This window comes from Tursiops truncatus, chromosome 10 (genome assembly GCF_011762595.2).
Source record: "Tursiops truncatus isolate mTurTru1 chromosome 10, mTurTru1.mat.Y, whole genome shotgun sequence".
NCBI lineage: Eukaryota > Metazoa > Chordata > Mammalia > Artiodactyla > Delphinidae > Tursiops > Tursiops truncatus.
The window spans coordinates 37,133,426-37,150,132 of NC_047043.1; the positions used below are offsets into that span (position 1 = coordinate 37,133,426).

General features: G+C 40.6%; 1 protein-coding gene and 1 long non-coding RNA gene across 5 annotated transcripts in view; one reads left to right on the top strand and one right to left on the bottom strand.

Annotated features, from left to right (window-relative positions):
- Positions 1-564: 564 nt before the first annotated feature.
- Positions 565-16,707, top strand: part of STK38 (serine/threonine kinase 38) — a 42,154-nt gene continuing 26,011 nt past the window's right edge. The window contains exons 1-2 of one of the 4 annotated variants that reach the window (XM_019949743.3): positions 565-849; positions 5,266-5,401. In XM_019949743.3, the coding sequence (XP_019805302.1) occupies positions 5,271-5,401 (131 nt within the window). In that variant the 5' untranslated portion in view covers positions 565-849; positions 5,266-5,270. The remainder of the gene's footprint in view (positions 850-5,265; positions 5,402-16,707) is intronic. The other 3 variants (XM_019949744.3, XM_019949741.2, XM_019949742.2) reach the window with 3 other exon arrangements.
- LOC141279738 (uncharacterized) lies at positions 6,056-15,846 on the bottom strand. Its single transcript, XR_012334489.1, has 3 exons — positions 15,771-15,846; positions 11,957-12,208; positions 6,056-6,193 (listed from the first exon to the last, which is right to left on the bottom strand). It is a non-coding gene; the product is annotated as an uncharacterized lncRNA (long non-coding RNA).

A 16,707-nucleotide genomic window follows, 5' to 3' on the forward strand; every position in this document is an offset into this window, starting at 1 on the left:
AAGCGGCTAGGTAGCCTTGAAAAGCAGGTTCTTCTGTACACACTGGGATGCCAAGGCCTCCAGTGGACCTATTTATGATGAAAATCAAGAGAAGGTGGGGGACCAAGATTACACAGGTGATAAAACTTCATGGAGCTACACATGAACGCGAGCACGCACCCACACGCACACGCACAAATGAGTGCATGCCAAACTGGTTAAATCTGAGTCAGACTTGTAACCTAGTTAATTGCATTGGTCTAGTCAATTGTATCCCGCCAATGTTAATTTCCTGGTTTTGATAATGTAGTATAGTTACGTAAGATGTTGAGGGAAGCTGGGTGGGTAATGGGTAAAAGGGACCTCTTTGTACTAATTTTGCAACTTTTTGTGAGCTTATAATTATTTCAAAATAAAAATAAAAAGACCCTCCCCCGAGCCCAGCTCCGCCCACCCCGAGAAGGCTCCACACCTCACACTTCCGCGCTCAACCCAGCCTCTCCTGCTGGAATAAGGCGAGGAGGGGCGGGGCCGCGCACGCGCAGACCTGAAATCGCCACCGCTTCGCGGGGAAGTAACGCTTGCGCAGTCTGGGCGCCTGGCCGCCGCGGCAACAGTCTCCGCCGTGAGGGACCGGGCCGCCTTGGCCCCTCCGCTTGCCGTCTTTTCCGGCAGTTGGGGCGCTTCCTGTTGTTCGCACCCGTAACCGCTCCTCGGACCCTACCTCAGAGCCCCTCGGGCGTCCCGTCCCCTCCTCTGGTCGGCTGGCTGCTGGTGCTGGGGTTTCGCTTCTACTCACGTCGAGACTGCTGGCCCGGCCGGCGTTTGCGGCTGTCGGCTGCCCTCAGCCCTGCCTCCCCTGGGGCTCTGGTGAGTGTCTAGCTGCTGTTGTCTTCGGTCCATCCCTGGCTTTTCCCTTCTCTCCTCTTCCCCCGACTCTTTTCGGGGTTTTCCCCTTCCCGCTGGCGTCCTGTTTCCAGCCCTGCCCTTTCGGCCCCTCCTGACAGTCTCCCTCCTCCTGGCTTCCAGAGGCTCCTTGTCGGTCCTCTGCACGTTTTCCCAGTCCCAGGCTCCCCACCCCGTCCACTCTGTCTTCGTGTGCAGTTGGGGCGGGGAGCCACGCTTTCTTTCCGTGTTGCCTGCTTTGTCTGCTCAGTGCCCTTCGGGATGTCGGTCGTTATAAATGTTCACCTCCTTGTCTTTTTTCTAAGAACCTGAGAGGTGTTGTGTGAGGCAGAGATGTTGGTACCTATGTGTCTGCCCCCTTCCTGATGGTCAATCTTAGGGTACTGGCCTTCAGAGAAGCTGCCTCTAAACCACAGGGAAATTTAATGAAGACTCTTCTTTTAAGATGAGTGGAGAAAGAATGCCAGTTAGAACTTGGAGCAAAGTCTGTACAGAAAGACTTAGAGAAAGCATGCAGAACGGCAAGTAGAGAGACCAGATCTCCCAGTTGACTAAACGACACAAAGAGAAACTTGTTCTTTTTGAAGTGTACAGAGGAAGGCTGGAGTGAAGAAGCCCCGTGCTTCCTCTCCCTTTCAGCTCCCTTTGGCTCTGACTTAGAATTAGCCAGGCAGTGGATGTGGTTTCCCTAAGCACAAAACAACCACCGCCACAATAACAGGCTCCACTGTCCACGCAAGCGTTAGATGGCAGCTTCCTCATAAGACGAGGAGAAGAGCTCTATCCAACTCTGTATAGAAAACCATTCCATGTCCTAACCCTACCCCAGTCATACATACATATTTTCAGCTCCGGGTAATGGACATAAGAGACCAGTGTTTTCCTAGCAGATCTTTTATAAGGTACTTAACTATGCATAGCACTGTGCATGATATGGGGAAGGATATTAAAAGTAGTAAAAGATAGGGTGCTTGCTCTCCAGTGGCTTACAGTTAGTTCAGTAGGAGGAATTAGATATGTAACTCGTAAGGAATAGTCTCAGCCCCAGTGTTGAATTGTCCGAATATTGGGTTGTCAGTCACAAAGAAATAAAGAATTTTGGTGAGAAAAGGGGGTATTTATGGAGTTAACAGGGTACCATTTTGAAGTCAATCAGTTAATCATGCGTAACTATCTAGATTGAATATAACAGTAGTTTTCATTTGATCTCCTTTTAACGTTTGCCCTGACTTATGAGGATCACATTCTTTTGTTAATTTTTTTTTAACTTTTAAGAATTTCTTACGTACCTGTTATTTCTTAATTCTGAGTTGGAGAATGAAACAAATAGGGCAGAGGCCTCCAGTGGCCTATAGGTCAGGGCAAGAAGGCTTAAATTGTCAAAAGCTTTAGGCAAAGCCCTGTAAAGTACTTGGTTGGCCCACTAAACCTATAAATTGCTGTAGGGCACTAGTAATTGTAACTTTTTATTTTTTTTTATTTTTTATTTTTTTGCGGTACGCGGGCCGCTCACTGTTGTGGTCTCTCCCGTTGCAGAGCACAGGCTCCGGACGCAGGCTCAGCGGCCATGGCTCACGGGCCCAGCTGCTCCGCAGCACGTGGGATCTTCCCAGGCCAGGGCACGAACCCGTGTCCCCTGCATCGGCAGGCGGACTCTCAACCACTGCGCTACCAGGGAAACCTGAAATTGTAACTTTTGATGAAAGGTTATTAGAATTAGGCTAACCCTTTTATGAGCGGATGAAGAGGAGGGGGAGGAGGTTTGAAGAATCATCAAAGGGAAGGACAGTGCAACCTTTGCCATTACATCAGAGACTATATGAAGGTTGGAAACCATTCAGCTAGAACATTGTTGGCCTGCTATATGAGTTTCTTTGAGTGCACTTAATCTGTTGATCTTTTACAAAGGTTAGGAAGTCATGGTAGTGACTTAAATGGGTCAAAATGTTTGTGCCCCAGATTTTATATACCCGTCAATGTACATGTAATTTTGTTCTTTACCTTTGTTGACACCTGAAAATCATTAACTTGCTCAACTTACGTTTACTAATTGCCTATTATATGGAAGGCGCTGTTTGTCTTAAACACTCTCTAGTTGTATTTTTATGTGGAAATAATTTCATTTGTTAAAATGTAAATATATATATATATATAGAGAGAGAGAGAGAGAGAGGGAAAGAAAGAAACAGAGACATTCTCCAGAAATTTTCTGACGAAGGAGGAGTACTAAGGGCTCTCTCACTTCAGACTTGTTTTTAAATCTGCTTTTAAAATTTCTTCACCAAACTTAAAGTACATGTGGTTTTCATTGTGGGTGGAGGGGGTACAGGCTGACAAATAAGGAACCACACCCGAGCGTCATAAACCAAACAGAGGTTTTAAAAAAAATTCCACTGATAGCCTAAAAACATTTGAGTTTGCTTTGGTGTTAGCAGAAACTTTCCCATAAAAAGTAACATTTTATAGTAAGGTAAGGATGAGTTCAATATCTTGAATTTGTGATTACTGATCATATTGGCTCATCATGAATCAAAATGTTTGACTTTGAAGTAGAGCCTTGATTTTGAATCTTTTCTCTGATGACAGTATTCTTTGTGATTTTCCCTGAGTATCTTTTTATAAAATTGCTTAGTGTTAAGTCTGTTTTCTTAGTAATAATAAGTGTTTGCACATTCCTTAAAAGCCTAAGTTTAATCTACAAAACAATTTAAAAGTCCTTGAAAATGACCCTTGACCCCTCCTGATTTTTACTCAGCTTCATATTGGGATGAAAAGATAGACTTAGAGGCAGGTCCTGTAGGAGGAAGGCATGATAAGGATAAAATATTGAGCATTATTGCCAATGCTGGAGCAAGTCAAGGTTGGTGAACAGTTTGGCGAGGTGTGACAATGTAGGTTGGCAAAAAATATTTAGGGCAAATGAGATTTAAATTTAGGTGGGGAAAAAAGTTCTGTAAGCTATTTAAACCTTGTTGGTATCAGTTTTCAAATATGTAAAACTAGGAGGTTAGGGTCTCTTGTTTTTGAGATATCTTCCATCACTGAAATTATGATTCAGGTTTTTTCTTTTGTAATATTGTTTCCATCATAGGTCTTTGTTTTAACTTGTCAATTCAACTAGACGGTAAACGTCTATCAAATAACCATAAGCCATGTCACAGTACATATATACCTATAGATGAAGATTTTAGTCATAGATTTTTTTAAACTATAGAAATTGTAAATTTAAAAGTTCTTGGTAACTTAATGGTAATAGTACACACTCATTGAAGAAAATGTAGAAAATGTGGAAAACGAGAATAAAATGATCTATTGTATTCTCACTGCCTAGAGTTAGGCCACTAATAACATTTTGATATATATTTCTAATAATTCTGTGCATATACAGTAAACACATAAAATGGTATACATTCTTTTTTTTAACCTATTCTTTTTCACTTAGACTGGAAATATTTTCCCTGACATTAAACGTTTGAGCATTTTTTTTTTTTTTTTTTTTTTTTGCTGTACGTGGGCCTCTCACTGTTGTGGCCTCTCCTGTTGCAGAGCGCAGGCTCAGCGGCCATGGCTCACGGGCCAAGCTGCTCTGCGGCATGTGGGATCCTCCTGGACTGGGGCACAAACCCCTGTCCCCTGCGTCAGCAGGCGGACTCTCAACCACTGCGCCACCAGGGAATCCCTGAGCATATTTTAATTGTCTGCATATTAATTTCATTGTAGGACTTTCCCATAATTTAATCAGTTCTGTTGTTGGTTATTCAAGTTACTTCTAGTTTTTCTTTGTCATTACAATGCTGCATTGAATCCCCTTGTGTATGAATCCTTATGGGTCTTTGATTTCTTCAAGGTAGATTCCTGGATGGCAAAGAATTGTACTGTCTATGTTATATATTCTTAATATATGTATCTGGTATGGTAACCTTGTTCTCTTCTTTTTAAAAAATGCAACACTATGCTTTAAAGATATATTCATGTTGCTTTTAGATACAGGTAGATTGGCTTCTGACTGTTGTATGGTATTTCTTTGTATGCATCCACAACATTTTATTTATGATTTGCTTAGTGAATTGCCTCCAACTTCTCATAACACAGGTGATGGCATAGTGAACATCCTCTGTAATGCACATCCTTGTGCATGTTCCCTTAAGAGCCTGTGTGACAGTTTCTGTAGGCCTTATACCTAGGGATGATATTTCCGGGTCAAAAAACATTAATGTATACTTATTTTCACCAAGTATTATGTTTGTCTGTTTTTTGTTATATGTTGTTTGTCCTCCAGAAAACTTGGGTCAATTTACATTCCTACCAATAGGGTAAGAGAGTGCATAATTGGTGGATTCTAACTCCAAAACTAATACCTCTTTTTTTTTTTGTTTCTAGCAGCCATGGCAATGACAGGCTCAACACCTTGCTCGGCCATGAGTAATCACACAAAGGAAAGGGTGACAATGACCAAAGTGACACTGGAGAATTTTTATAGCAACCTTATCGCTCAACATGAAGAACGAGAAATGAGGTAAAGAATTTTGAGAAAATTGTGTCATGGTTTTGGCATCCATATCTAGTATCATAAATCACATTCATAATATGGTTGAAAGGAGACAAGAATAGCAGCAGCCGTGTTACAGCCTATTCGAGTACAGTGGAATGACAGTGTCACTGATTTCCAAAGCCCTTGCTATTAACCCACTTATTTCTGATACTAGTCAATAACATAAAATTTCATGGTAGTATAAAAAAATTAATTGGGCCAAAACCTTAGAGTTCATTGTGAAGGCAGTGTGATGTAATGGAAAGAGCAAACCTTATGGAGCCAGATCTGGGTTTAGAATCCTGCCGTTACATTTAGTAGCTGTATGAGGTCGGAACAAGTGCTTAGTCTTCCTGCGTATCAGCTGTCCCATCTGGAAAATGGGGATACTACTACTTGCCTTGCAGGATTGCTGTGGGGATTAGATAAAACATATATGAGTACCCACCAAAGTGCTTCACACAGTAATCACATAGTTAATGGGGTTGTAGCATTACCGAGTCCAATCTCATACTGCTCGCTGCACAACAGGCCAATAAATTGAGAGATGAGTTGTTGAGGGCAAGAAATAGCGGCTTTATTCAGAAAGCCAGCAAACCGAGAAGGTGGTTTGCCCCTAAAGAACCATCTTGCCTGAGGCTCCTTTTGTATTAAAAGGGAAGGGAGTAAAGTCAAACATTTCCTGGTTCCAATCATTCTCCGGAGGCGTTGTGTTCATTTCTTCCTCCCTGCAGTCATTCATTCACAGGTGGGCCTGGTCAGGATGTTTCCTGTGAACTAAACAAAGGTATTTTAGCTTAATGCTCATTACCTGGGTTCCCAGAGATGGGCATTTATGTATAATTTAAGCTTATAGGCAACATCCCTTTAGTGATTAACTTGTAATAGAATACAAAAAGTTCTTCCCTATTACAGTAGCAACTATTGTTACTGATCTAGTGTGCACTATCCATGTAGTAACTCATAATTAAAATTTTTTTCCCAATATTTTATTATGAAAATATTCAAAAGTACAGAAAAATTGAAAGAATTATACAGTGAATACCTAGACATCATATAGATTCTACTATTGTCTGTTGTTTTATCACATACCGATCTATCCATTCCTTTATCCATTCATTAATTCATCTTAACTTTTTGCTTGTACTTCAAAGTATGCTGCAGATGTCTATATGTTTTACTTTTGAATATTTCTGCTTGTATAACAAATGGAGTTTTCTATATATATTTTAAGAGAGTGGAAAATCTGTATAGAATGAAATGCACCACCTTAAGGGTACGTTTCGGAGTTTTGACAAATACATACACCTGTATAACTTAAACCCCTATCGAGACATAGAATATTACCATCATCCCAGAAAGTTCATCCCTGGAGATTCTCCTTCAACCCCACGCCACTGTTGTGATTTTGTTTCTACCATAGATTAATATTGTCTATTCCATACAAATGGGACATGTATAATGGATTCTTTTGAATAAGGCATCTTGCACTCAGCCTCATGTTTTCAAGGTTCATCCATGTTGCTTTTGTGTGCATAGTTTGTTCCTTTATATTGCTGAGTACCATTCTCTTTTATGACTACCATAGTTTGTTTATATATTCTTTTGTTGATAAAAATCTGGGCATTTTAAAGTTTGGGGCTGTTTTGAATAAGTTTCTCTGAACGTTTGTGTACAGATCTTTTTGTGAACGTTTGTTTTCATTTCTTAGGTTAATATTTAGGAGTGGAATGGCTGGTTTGTAAACATACATAGGTATATGTTTAGTTTTATAAGAAACTGCTAGACCTTTTTCTAAAATATTACCAACAGTGTATGAGAGTTCTAGTTGCTTTATATATATTTTTTAACATTTGTGTTGTCAGTCTTTTAACTTTAGCTATTCTTGTGGATGCTTAGTGGCATTTCATTGTTGTTTTATTTTATTTTTAAACGCTTGCTCTTTTTTTTTAAAATAAATTTATTTACTTTTGGCTGTGTTGGGTCTTAATTGCTGGGCACTGGCTTTCTCCAGTTGCGGCGAGCGGGGGCTACCCTTTGTTGCAGTGCATGGGCCTCTTAGTGCGGTGGCTTCTCTTGTTGAGGCGTGCGGACTCCAGAGCACAGGCTCAGCAGCTGTGTTGCAGGGGCTTAGTTGCTCCGCAGCATGTGGGACCTGAGTCCCCTGCATTGGCAGGCAGATTCTTAACCACTGCGCCACCAGGAGAGTCCCTCATTGTTTTAATTTGCATTTCTCTGATAATTAATGATATTGAACATTTTTCTTTATGTGCTTTTTTTGGCCATTTGTGTATTTTCCTTTGTGAAGTGTTCAAATTTTTTGACCATTGAGTTTTAGGAGTTCTTTTTATATCTTAGATACTGGTTCTTTGTCGTAGCTGTGTTTTGCAAAGGTTTCCCAGTCTGTGCTTTCCTGTTCATCTAATTTGGCATTTTTTTCTTTTGTAGTTATTGCATTCTGTGACCTCTAAGAAACCTTTGCCTACCCCTAAGTTATGAAGATATTCTCTTATGTTTTCTTCTGGAAGTTTTATAGATTTAGTTTTTACATTTATATGATCCATCTTGAGTTAATAAGTGTATGGTATGAGGTGGGGTTTGAGATTTATTTATTTATTTTCCTTATGGATATCCAGTTATTTAAGCACTATTTGTTGCAAAGATTTTCTTTTCCCCATTAGGTTGCTTTGGCACTTTTGAAAATCAAGTACTGTGTAATTGTGTACCTGTGTCTGGGCTCTTTATTCTGTTTCATTGATTTATTTGTCTGTCCCTATGCCAGTATCAGATTTTTTTATTACGGTAGCTTTGTGGTAAGTTTTGAAGTCAGAAACTGTAAGTCCTCAACTTTGTTGTTCCTGTTTTTTTTCGAGATTGCTTTGGATATTCTAGGTTCTTTGAATTTCCATATAAATTTTAGAATCAGCTTGTCAGTTTCTACAGAAAAGCCTGATGGAATTATGGTTATAATTGTATTGAATCTGTAGATCAGTTTGAGGGAGAGTTGACATCTTAATATTGAATCTTCTGAGGCTTATCTCTCCATTTTGTTAGGTCTTTAATTTTTCTCAGCAGTATTTTGTAGTTTTAGGGTGGAGGTCTTTCATGTCTTTTGTTTGTCTATTCCTAGTATTTTTGGAGTTTTTTGATGCTATTGTAAGTGGATATTTAAAATGTTCCACTTGTTTGCTGCTAGCATATAGAACTATAACTGAATTTTGTGTTTTGACCTTATACCCTGTGACTTGCTAATTTACTTATTCTCGTAGCTTTTTTGTAGATTCCTTAGGATTTTCTATGTGAACAATCATGTCATAGCCAAATAGGGAGTTTTGTGTCTTCCTTTCCAATCTGTACAACTTTTCTTTCTTTTTCTTGCCTTTTTACATTGGCTAGGATTTCAGGTACAATGTTGAATGTAAGTGGTGGGAGTAGACATCTTTTGTTCCTGATTTAAGTGGGAAAGCACTGTTTCACTGTTGTGATGTTAATGTAGCTTTTTCAAAGATGCTCTTCATAGGTTGGGGAAGTTTCCTTCTGTTCCTATGAGACTGAGAGTTTTTATCATGAGTGGATGTTGAATTTTGTCAAATGCTTTTTCTGCATCTTTGAAATGATCATACTGTTTTTTCTCCTTTATTCTCTCACTGTGGTGAATTACATGGACTGATTTTTGTGGGTTTTTTTTTTTTTTTTTTTTTTTTTTTGCGGTACGTGGGCCTCTCACTGCCGCGGCCTCTCCCGTTGCGGCGCACAGGCTCCGGACGCGCAGGCTCAGCGGCCATGGCCCACCGGCCCAGCCGCTCCGCGGCATGCGGGATCCTCCCGGACCGGGGCACGAACCAGTGTCCCCTGCATCAGCAGACGGACTCCCAACCACTGCGCCAGCGGGGAAGCCCTGGACTGATTTTTGAATGTTAAACTAACCTTCCGTTCCCGGGGTAAACTCTCTTGGTCATAATGCATTATTCTCTTTCTGTGTTGCTGGATTCAGTGTGCTAACGTTTGGATAAGGATTTATTTGCAACAGCTTTCTGCAGGAGGGTGTAGATCATAATTTAAATGGGATATATGACTTGACCTTAAATATGCAGCTCTGTATGCGGAATAGCAAGATACTTTATACCTGGTGGTGGCTAGCTGTTGTTCACTGGGACAAACAAGAGCCTGTACAGTGCTCTTTGTTAGGATCATGGGGAATTCAAAAATAAATTTGCACACTCTATCTCTAGGCATGTGAAACCTGTTGGAGATGGTTATTTTCAAATACAGCCACTCTTTTGAAATCAGAGCTTCTGGAATTGTAGTTACAAAGCAAATGCTTATGAGTTCTCATTAAGTTACTTGTCTTATTTGATAATAGTCAGTTGGTTTTTTTTTTTTTTTTTTGCGGTACGCGGGCCTCTCACTGCTGTGGCCTCTCCCGCCGCGGAGCACAGGCTCCGGACGCGCAGGCCCAGCGGCCATGGCTCACGGGCCCAGCGGCTCCGCGGCATGTGGGATCCTCCCGGACCAGGGCACGAACCCGTGTCCCCTGCATCGGCAGGCGGATTCCCAACCACTGCACCACCAGGGAAGCCCGGGTGTTTTTTTAAAATTAATTAATTTATTTATTTTTGGCTGCGTTGGGTCTTCGTTGCTGCGTGCGGGCTTTCTCTAGTCGTGGCGAGCAGGGGCTACTCTTATTTGTGGTGCGCGGGCTTCTTATTGCAGTGGGTTCTCTTGTTGCAGAGCACAGGCTCTAGGCGCGCGGGCTTCAGTAGTTGTGGCTCGCAGGCTCAGTAGTTGTGGCACACGGGCTCTAGAGCGTAGGCTCAGTAGTTGTGGCTCATGGGCTTCATTGCTCTGCGGCGTGTGGGATCTTCCTGTACCAGGGCTTGAACCCGCGTCCCCTGCATTGGCAGGCGGATTCTAACCACTGTGCCACCAGGGAAGCCCAGTCAGTTGGTTTTTAATCCTACTGGCTCTGCCCTGTGGTGCATCATTGATATGTATCACATTCTCCAGGAACAAGATGATACATGGTTTTATTTACTTTGTTAATAAGTGTTATATTTTGATTTACACTAAGATTGCACCCCAAAAATTGGTTGAAATCAGTGCTTTTTTTGTTTTATTCTCAAGATGGAAAGACCTTTCAAAAGCTTTCATGGTTTTTCTTTTCTTGAAGACCAAATTAATCAAAGCACAGTAAAAAGAGAATGTTAGACATTTAAGAGGATTAGAATGTTTTTGTAATTTTTGTTATCAAATCACCATTATTTTTCATTTAAAAAAACAGTAGATACTTTGAACTTTTCAGAATTAGTATTTCCTTGTTAATCTTTTTAGCGCCCTCTTTTTTTAAAATTTTTATTTATTTATTTATTTTTGCGGTAGGCGGGCCTCTCACTGTTGTGGCCTCCTCTCCCGTTGCGGAGCACAGGCTCTGGACGCGCAGGACGCGCAGGCTCAGCGGCCATAGGCTCACGGGCCTAGCCGCTCCGCAGCATGTGGAATCTTCCCGGACCGGGGCACGAACCCGTGTACCCTGCATCAGCAGGCGGACTCTCAACAACTGCGCCACCAGGGAAGCCCTAGCGCCCTCTTTTTTTGTTGGTGTTCTGTTTTTTATTTATTTTTTAAATTTATTTATTTATTTTTTTTGCGGTACGCGGGCCTCTCACTGTTGTGGCCTCTCCCGTTGTGGAGCACAGGCTCCGGATGCGCAGGCTCAGCGGCCATGGCTCACGGGCCCAGCTGCTCCGCGGCATGTGGATGATCCTCCCGGACCGGGACACGAACCCGTGTCCCCTGCATCGGCAGGCGGACTCTCAACCACTGCGCCACCAGGGAGGCCCCTGTTTTTTATTTTTAAAAATTTTTATTGGAGTATAGTTGATTTACAATGCTATGTTAGTTTCAGGTGTACAGCAGAGTGAATTAGTTATACATATATATATATATATCCATTCTTTTTCTGATTCTTTTCCCATATAAGTTATTATAGAATATTGAGTAGAGTTCCCTATGCTATACAGTAGGTGCTTGTTAGTTATCTGTTTTATGTATAATAGTGTGTATATGTTAATCCCAATCTCCTGATTTTTCACTTCCCCCCACGTATCCCCTTTGGTAACCATAAGTTTGATTTCAAGATCTGTGAGTCCATTTCTATTTTTGTAAATAAGTTCATTTGTATCATTTTTTAAATTAGATACCACATGTAGGTGATAACCATATGATGTTTGTCTTTCTCTGACTGACTTTACTTAGCATGATGATCTCTAGGTCCATCCTTGTTGCTGCAAATGGCATTATTTTTTTTTATGGCTGAGTAATATTCCATTGTATATTTATATACCACATCTTCTTTATCCATTCCTCTATCGATGGACATTTAGGTTGCTTCCATGTCTTGGCTATTGTAAATAGTGCTGCAGTGAACATTGGGGTGCATGTATCTTTTCGAATTATGGTTTTCTCTGGATATATGCCTAGGAGTGGGATTGCTGGATCATATGGTAGTTCTATATTTAGTTTTTTAAGGAACCTGCATACCGTTCTCCATAATGCTTGTACCAATTTACATTCCCACCAGCGGTGTAGGAGGGTTCTCTTTTCTCCACAACATCTCCAGCATTTATTGTTTGTAGATTTTTTGATGATGGCCATTCTGACCGTTGTGAGGTGGTATCTCATTGTATTTTTTGCATTTCTCTAGTGCCCTCTTTTTTGGACATGAGTTGATACTTGTTCTTGAGTTTGTTGATACAATTTGATAAGACTATTTTATTTCAGGTTTTATCACCCCTAGAAAATTAAAAAAGAAAAACAGTATATAAACAACTCATATAATTCAACATCAAAAAATCAAACAACACAATTAAAAAATGGGCAGAAGGGCTTCCTTGGTGGCGCAGTGGTTGAGAGTCCGCCTGCCGATGCAGGGGACACGGGTTCGTGCCCCGGTCTGGGAAGATCCCACATGCCGCGGAGCAGCTGGGCCCGTGAGCCATGGCCAAAAAAAAAAAAAAAAAAAGAAAATGGGCAGAAGAACTGAACAGACACCTGAAAGAGGAAATGCAGATGGCCAACAGGCACATGAAAAGATGCTCAGCATAGCTAATCATCAGAGAAATGGAAATCAAAACCACAGTGAGGTTCTCTATATATGTGTTGGCATACGGTATTTGTTTTTTTCTTTCTGAAATACCTTATGCTAACACATATATATGGAATCTAAGAGAAAAAAAAAGAAAAAAAAAGTCATGAAGAACCTAGGGGTAAGATGGGAATAAAGACACAGACCTACTAGAGAATGGACTTGAGGATATGGGGAGGGGGAAGGGTAAGCTGTGACAAAGTGAGAGAGTGGCATGGACATATATACACTACCAACGTAAAATAGATAGCTCGTGGGAAGCAGCCGCGTAGCACAGGGAGATCAGCTCGGTGCTTTGTGACCACCTAGAGGGGTGGGATAGGGAGGGTGGGAGGGAGGGAGATGCAAGACAGAAGAGATGTGGGAACATATGTATATGTATAACTGATTCACTTTGTTATAAAGCAGAAACTAACAAACAAAACAAACAAATTGTAAAGCAATTATACTCCAATAAAGATGTTAAAAAAAAACACACAATGAGATATCACCTCACACCTGTCAGAATGGCTATCATCAAAAAGAATACAAGTAAAAAAAAAAAAAGAATACAAGTAACAAATGTTGGTGAAGATGTGGAGCAAAGGGAACCCTCATACGCTGTCTGTGGGAATGTAAATTGATGCAGCCACTGTGGAAAACAGTATGCAGGTTTCTCAAAAAGCTAAAAATAGAGCTACCATATGACCCAGCAGTTCTACTCCTGGGTATATATCTGAAAAAAAACCCAAAGTCACTAATTAGAGAAGATAAATGCACCCCAGTGTTCATGGCAGCATTATTTACAATTGTCAAGATAGGGAAGCAACCTAATTGTCCATCAACAGATGAATGGATGAAGAAGATGCTGTTTATGTACATATATACATACACACAGAATGGAATACTACTCAGGCATAAACAGGTATGAAATTTTGCCATTTGCAGCAACATGAATGGACTTGGAAGGCATTATGCTAAATGAAATAAGTCAGAGAAAGAAAAATACTGTATGATATCATTTATATTTGGAATCTAAAAACTACCACAAACCAGTGAATATAACAAAAAAAGAGGACTTCCCTGGCGTAGTGGTTAAGAATCCACCTGCCAATGCAGGGGACCCAGGTTCGATCCCTGGTCCGAGAAGATCCCACATGCCACAGAGAAACTAAGCCTGTGCACCACAACTACTGAGCCCACGTGCCACAACTACTGAAGCCCATGTGCCTAGAGCCCATGCTCCACAGCAAGGAGAAGCCACCGCAATGAGAAGCCCGCGCACCACAACAAAGAGTAGCCCCCACTCGCCACAACTAGAGAAAGCCCGCGCGCCGCAATGAAGACCCAATGCAGCCCAAAATAAATAAAATTACAAAAAAAAAAAAAACAGACTCACAGATATAGAGAACAAACCAGTGGTTACCAGTAAGGGGGGGCAGTTTGGGGAGGGGAGTGGGAGGTATGAACTATTGGGTGTAAGATAGGCTACAAGGATATATCGTACAACATGGGGAATACAGACAATACTTTGTAATAACTGTAAATGGATTTTAAGCTTTCAAAATTGTATCAAAAATTAAAAATTAACAAAAAAAGAAAGAAAAACAGTGATTGTCAGGTGCTTCCACAGTAGTAAGTAAACTAAAATTAGAACTGTCAGAAATGGAGTTTCAAGTGTTTTGATGTTATGGGGGAAAAGTCACAGAACCTTGATAAATAAGCAGAGTTTTAATGATATGAGACAATTGATGGTAAAGAAACATTTTATTATGGGTATATGGCTAATATATGATGAGCAGTTTGAAATAATAGGTATTAGGCTAGTAAATTTGAGGGCTAATAAAAGAGATCATGTTGTAATACAAAATTTTATTTTGTTTGTATATGCCTTGTCTTGTTGCCTTTAAAATCTCTAGTATTTCTCCCACTTATATGCAACTTTTGTGCTGTTCCATTTATAGTAGAACACTGGGTTATATTTGAACAAAGGATTTACTGCAGGGGAAATGAGACCAAAGCCTAAAGACAGAAGAAAAAAATCATTTGCAAATTGTTTTCTGTATAAAGGTAGAATATGAGAACATTGGGCTGTTTCATAGAAACACTACAGTAAGTTCTACATATTGGTTTCAACACAGTTAAATTCCTTGAGTCTAGTGCCCATTGTACAGTGTGGCAGAATGCTTAGTAAAGCTACTTATAGATGGTAAACTGAATCCCTTCAGTAGTGCAAGTTCATATTCTTTTTTTTAATCTGTGTTTGCCTTCAATAGTGGCCTCTGTGGTAAGCTTCTCCAGGAACAGCAATTCTCCTGTTCTCTTATGTGATCCTAGGTACACATAAGAGAAATAGGTGTTGATAATTGCCTAGTTGTTCATAGAAAATTAATGGTTTGGATAATTTGAGCAGTTTGAAATCAAAACTGAGGCAGCTGGCATTTCTTTTTACAATATTCTGTGTTGTTTCTGTTCTTTATGAATACTATTTTGGTGGATTAATTAAAGCCATAAAAGCCTAATTCAATAGGCAATAATTGTATGCTCTCCCTCTAAATCAAATAAGAACTATCCTGCATTTTACCCTCTGAGAACCAGCATTTTCTGCTGCTTCTCTTCCATATTCTTACCCAGGTTTTCCTAACTGTTTGCTTTTAGTCTGATCTGATACTGAGTTGCAATGTGTGATTATTACTAGTGAGCAAGTGTCAGTTTTATTTGGGCCCCAGAAATGGTTAAGTCTAGACTTATCTAATGATATTCACTGACTAGATATCAGTCAAACAAAAGTAATTTGTTGAGATTTTTAAAATTTTGTGTAATCATTTTTAGGGTATTTCTTGAGAATTCAGTTTTGATCATGGAGATGCCCACTGTTTATTTCTATACCATTTTTCCTGATTATTTTAAGTGTGTCATCAGCAGAAATTAGAAATATTGTCTACTCAACTTGCTTGTAGAGTGGACTAGCCTTTTCCTCCCATCCCTGCTGCCTCTGAATCAAGCTGTGCTTGGAGGCGAGTCTAAATTAGGTGTAGTGAAGGGGGCTAATTAAAAGAAGTAGTCATGAATGTGTGTGTACATTGTGACATGTTCCGACCTTTTTTCTTTCTTTCTTTCTTTTTTTTTTTAATTTAGCAACATACATCTTAAAAAGTTGCTGTGTACAAAGCATTATTCTTAGTGGAGAAGGAGGATTCAGATGTGGTCCCTGCCTTCAAAAGAACTTACCATCTCACGTGGGAAATGGTCTCACATGATAATAAATGGAGCTCACTCCCGGAAGCCTTGCTGGGTGGGGTTGGGTGTGGCCTCTGTGTGTGAAAGTGCCTCTCCCTCCCAGGGTTCTGCTTTGGAACACTGGAGTTGAGCTGAAGAGGCCTCATCAAAGGCTGGAGTGTTAGCTTGCGGGGGCCCTGCGACCAGAGAGACATGTGGTGGAGGGGCCTGCCTTTCTTAATCATTGTGGGCATTTTTAAACACATGCGTAGAAAGACTAATACAATGAGCCCCCATATAGTCATCCCTCAGATTCAGTAATTATCAAGACTTTGCTAAATTTGTTTCATTTATTCCATTTTATTCTTTCTTGCTATTGTGTTTTAAAGCAAATTTCAAACATCTGTCATTTCAATCTTACGTACTTCAGTATGCATCTCCAAAAATATGGCCATTTTCTTGTCATCACAATGCCAACGTGAGTCTAACCAAGTTAGTAATTCCTTGGTATTGTCTTACGGAGGATGTCACTTGTAAGCCTTTTGTAAGACGTCACCGTGTTTGCCATTTTTGCGTCTTCGAGATCTTTGTTGCTTGGTCCCAATAAATCATTACCATGGATAATTTTGCATGATAGAGGCTTTTTCTGGATACTTTCTCTAATGAAAGAATCTGAGGGGAATTCCCTGGCAGTCCAGTGGTTAGGACTCCGAGCTCTCACGCCTGAGGCCCTGGGTTCAATCCCTGGTCAGGGGACTAAGATCTCACATCTCGTAAGTCGCGTGGCGCGGCCAAAAAGAAGAAAAGAATCTGATTGTGTTCAAGGTGTTGATTCTGTTAACTTTACTCTCAGGCAGGTTATCTACTGAGACCAGTTTAATTACACTTGCAACAGAGCTGTAGAATACTGTCCAGTTTAGTTTTAAAATTTGGGCTGTCTCTGTGACAC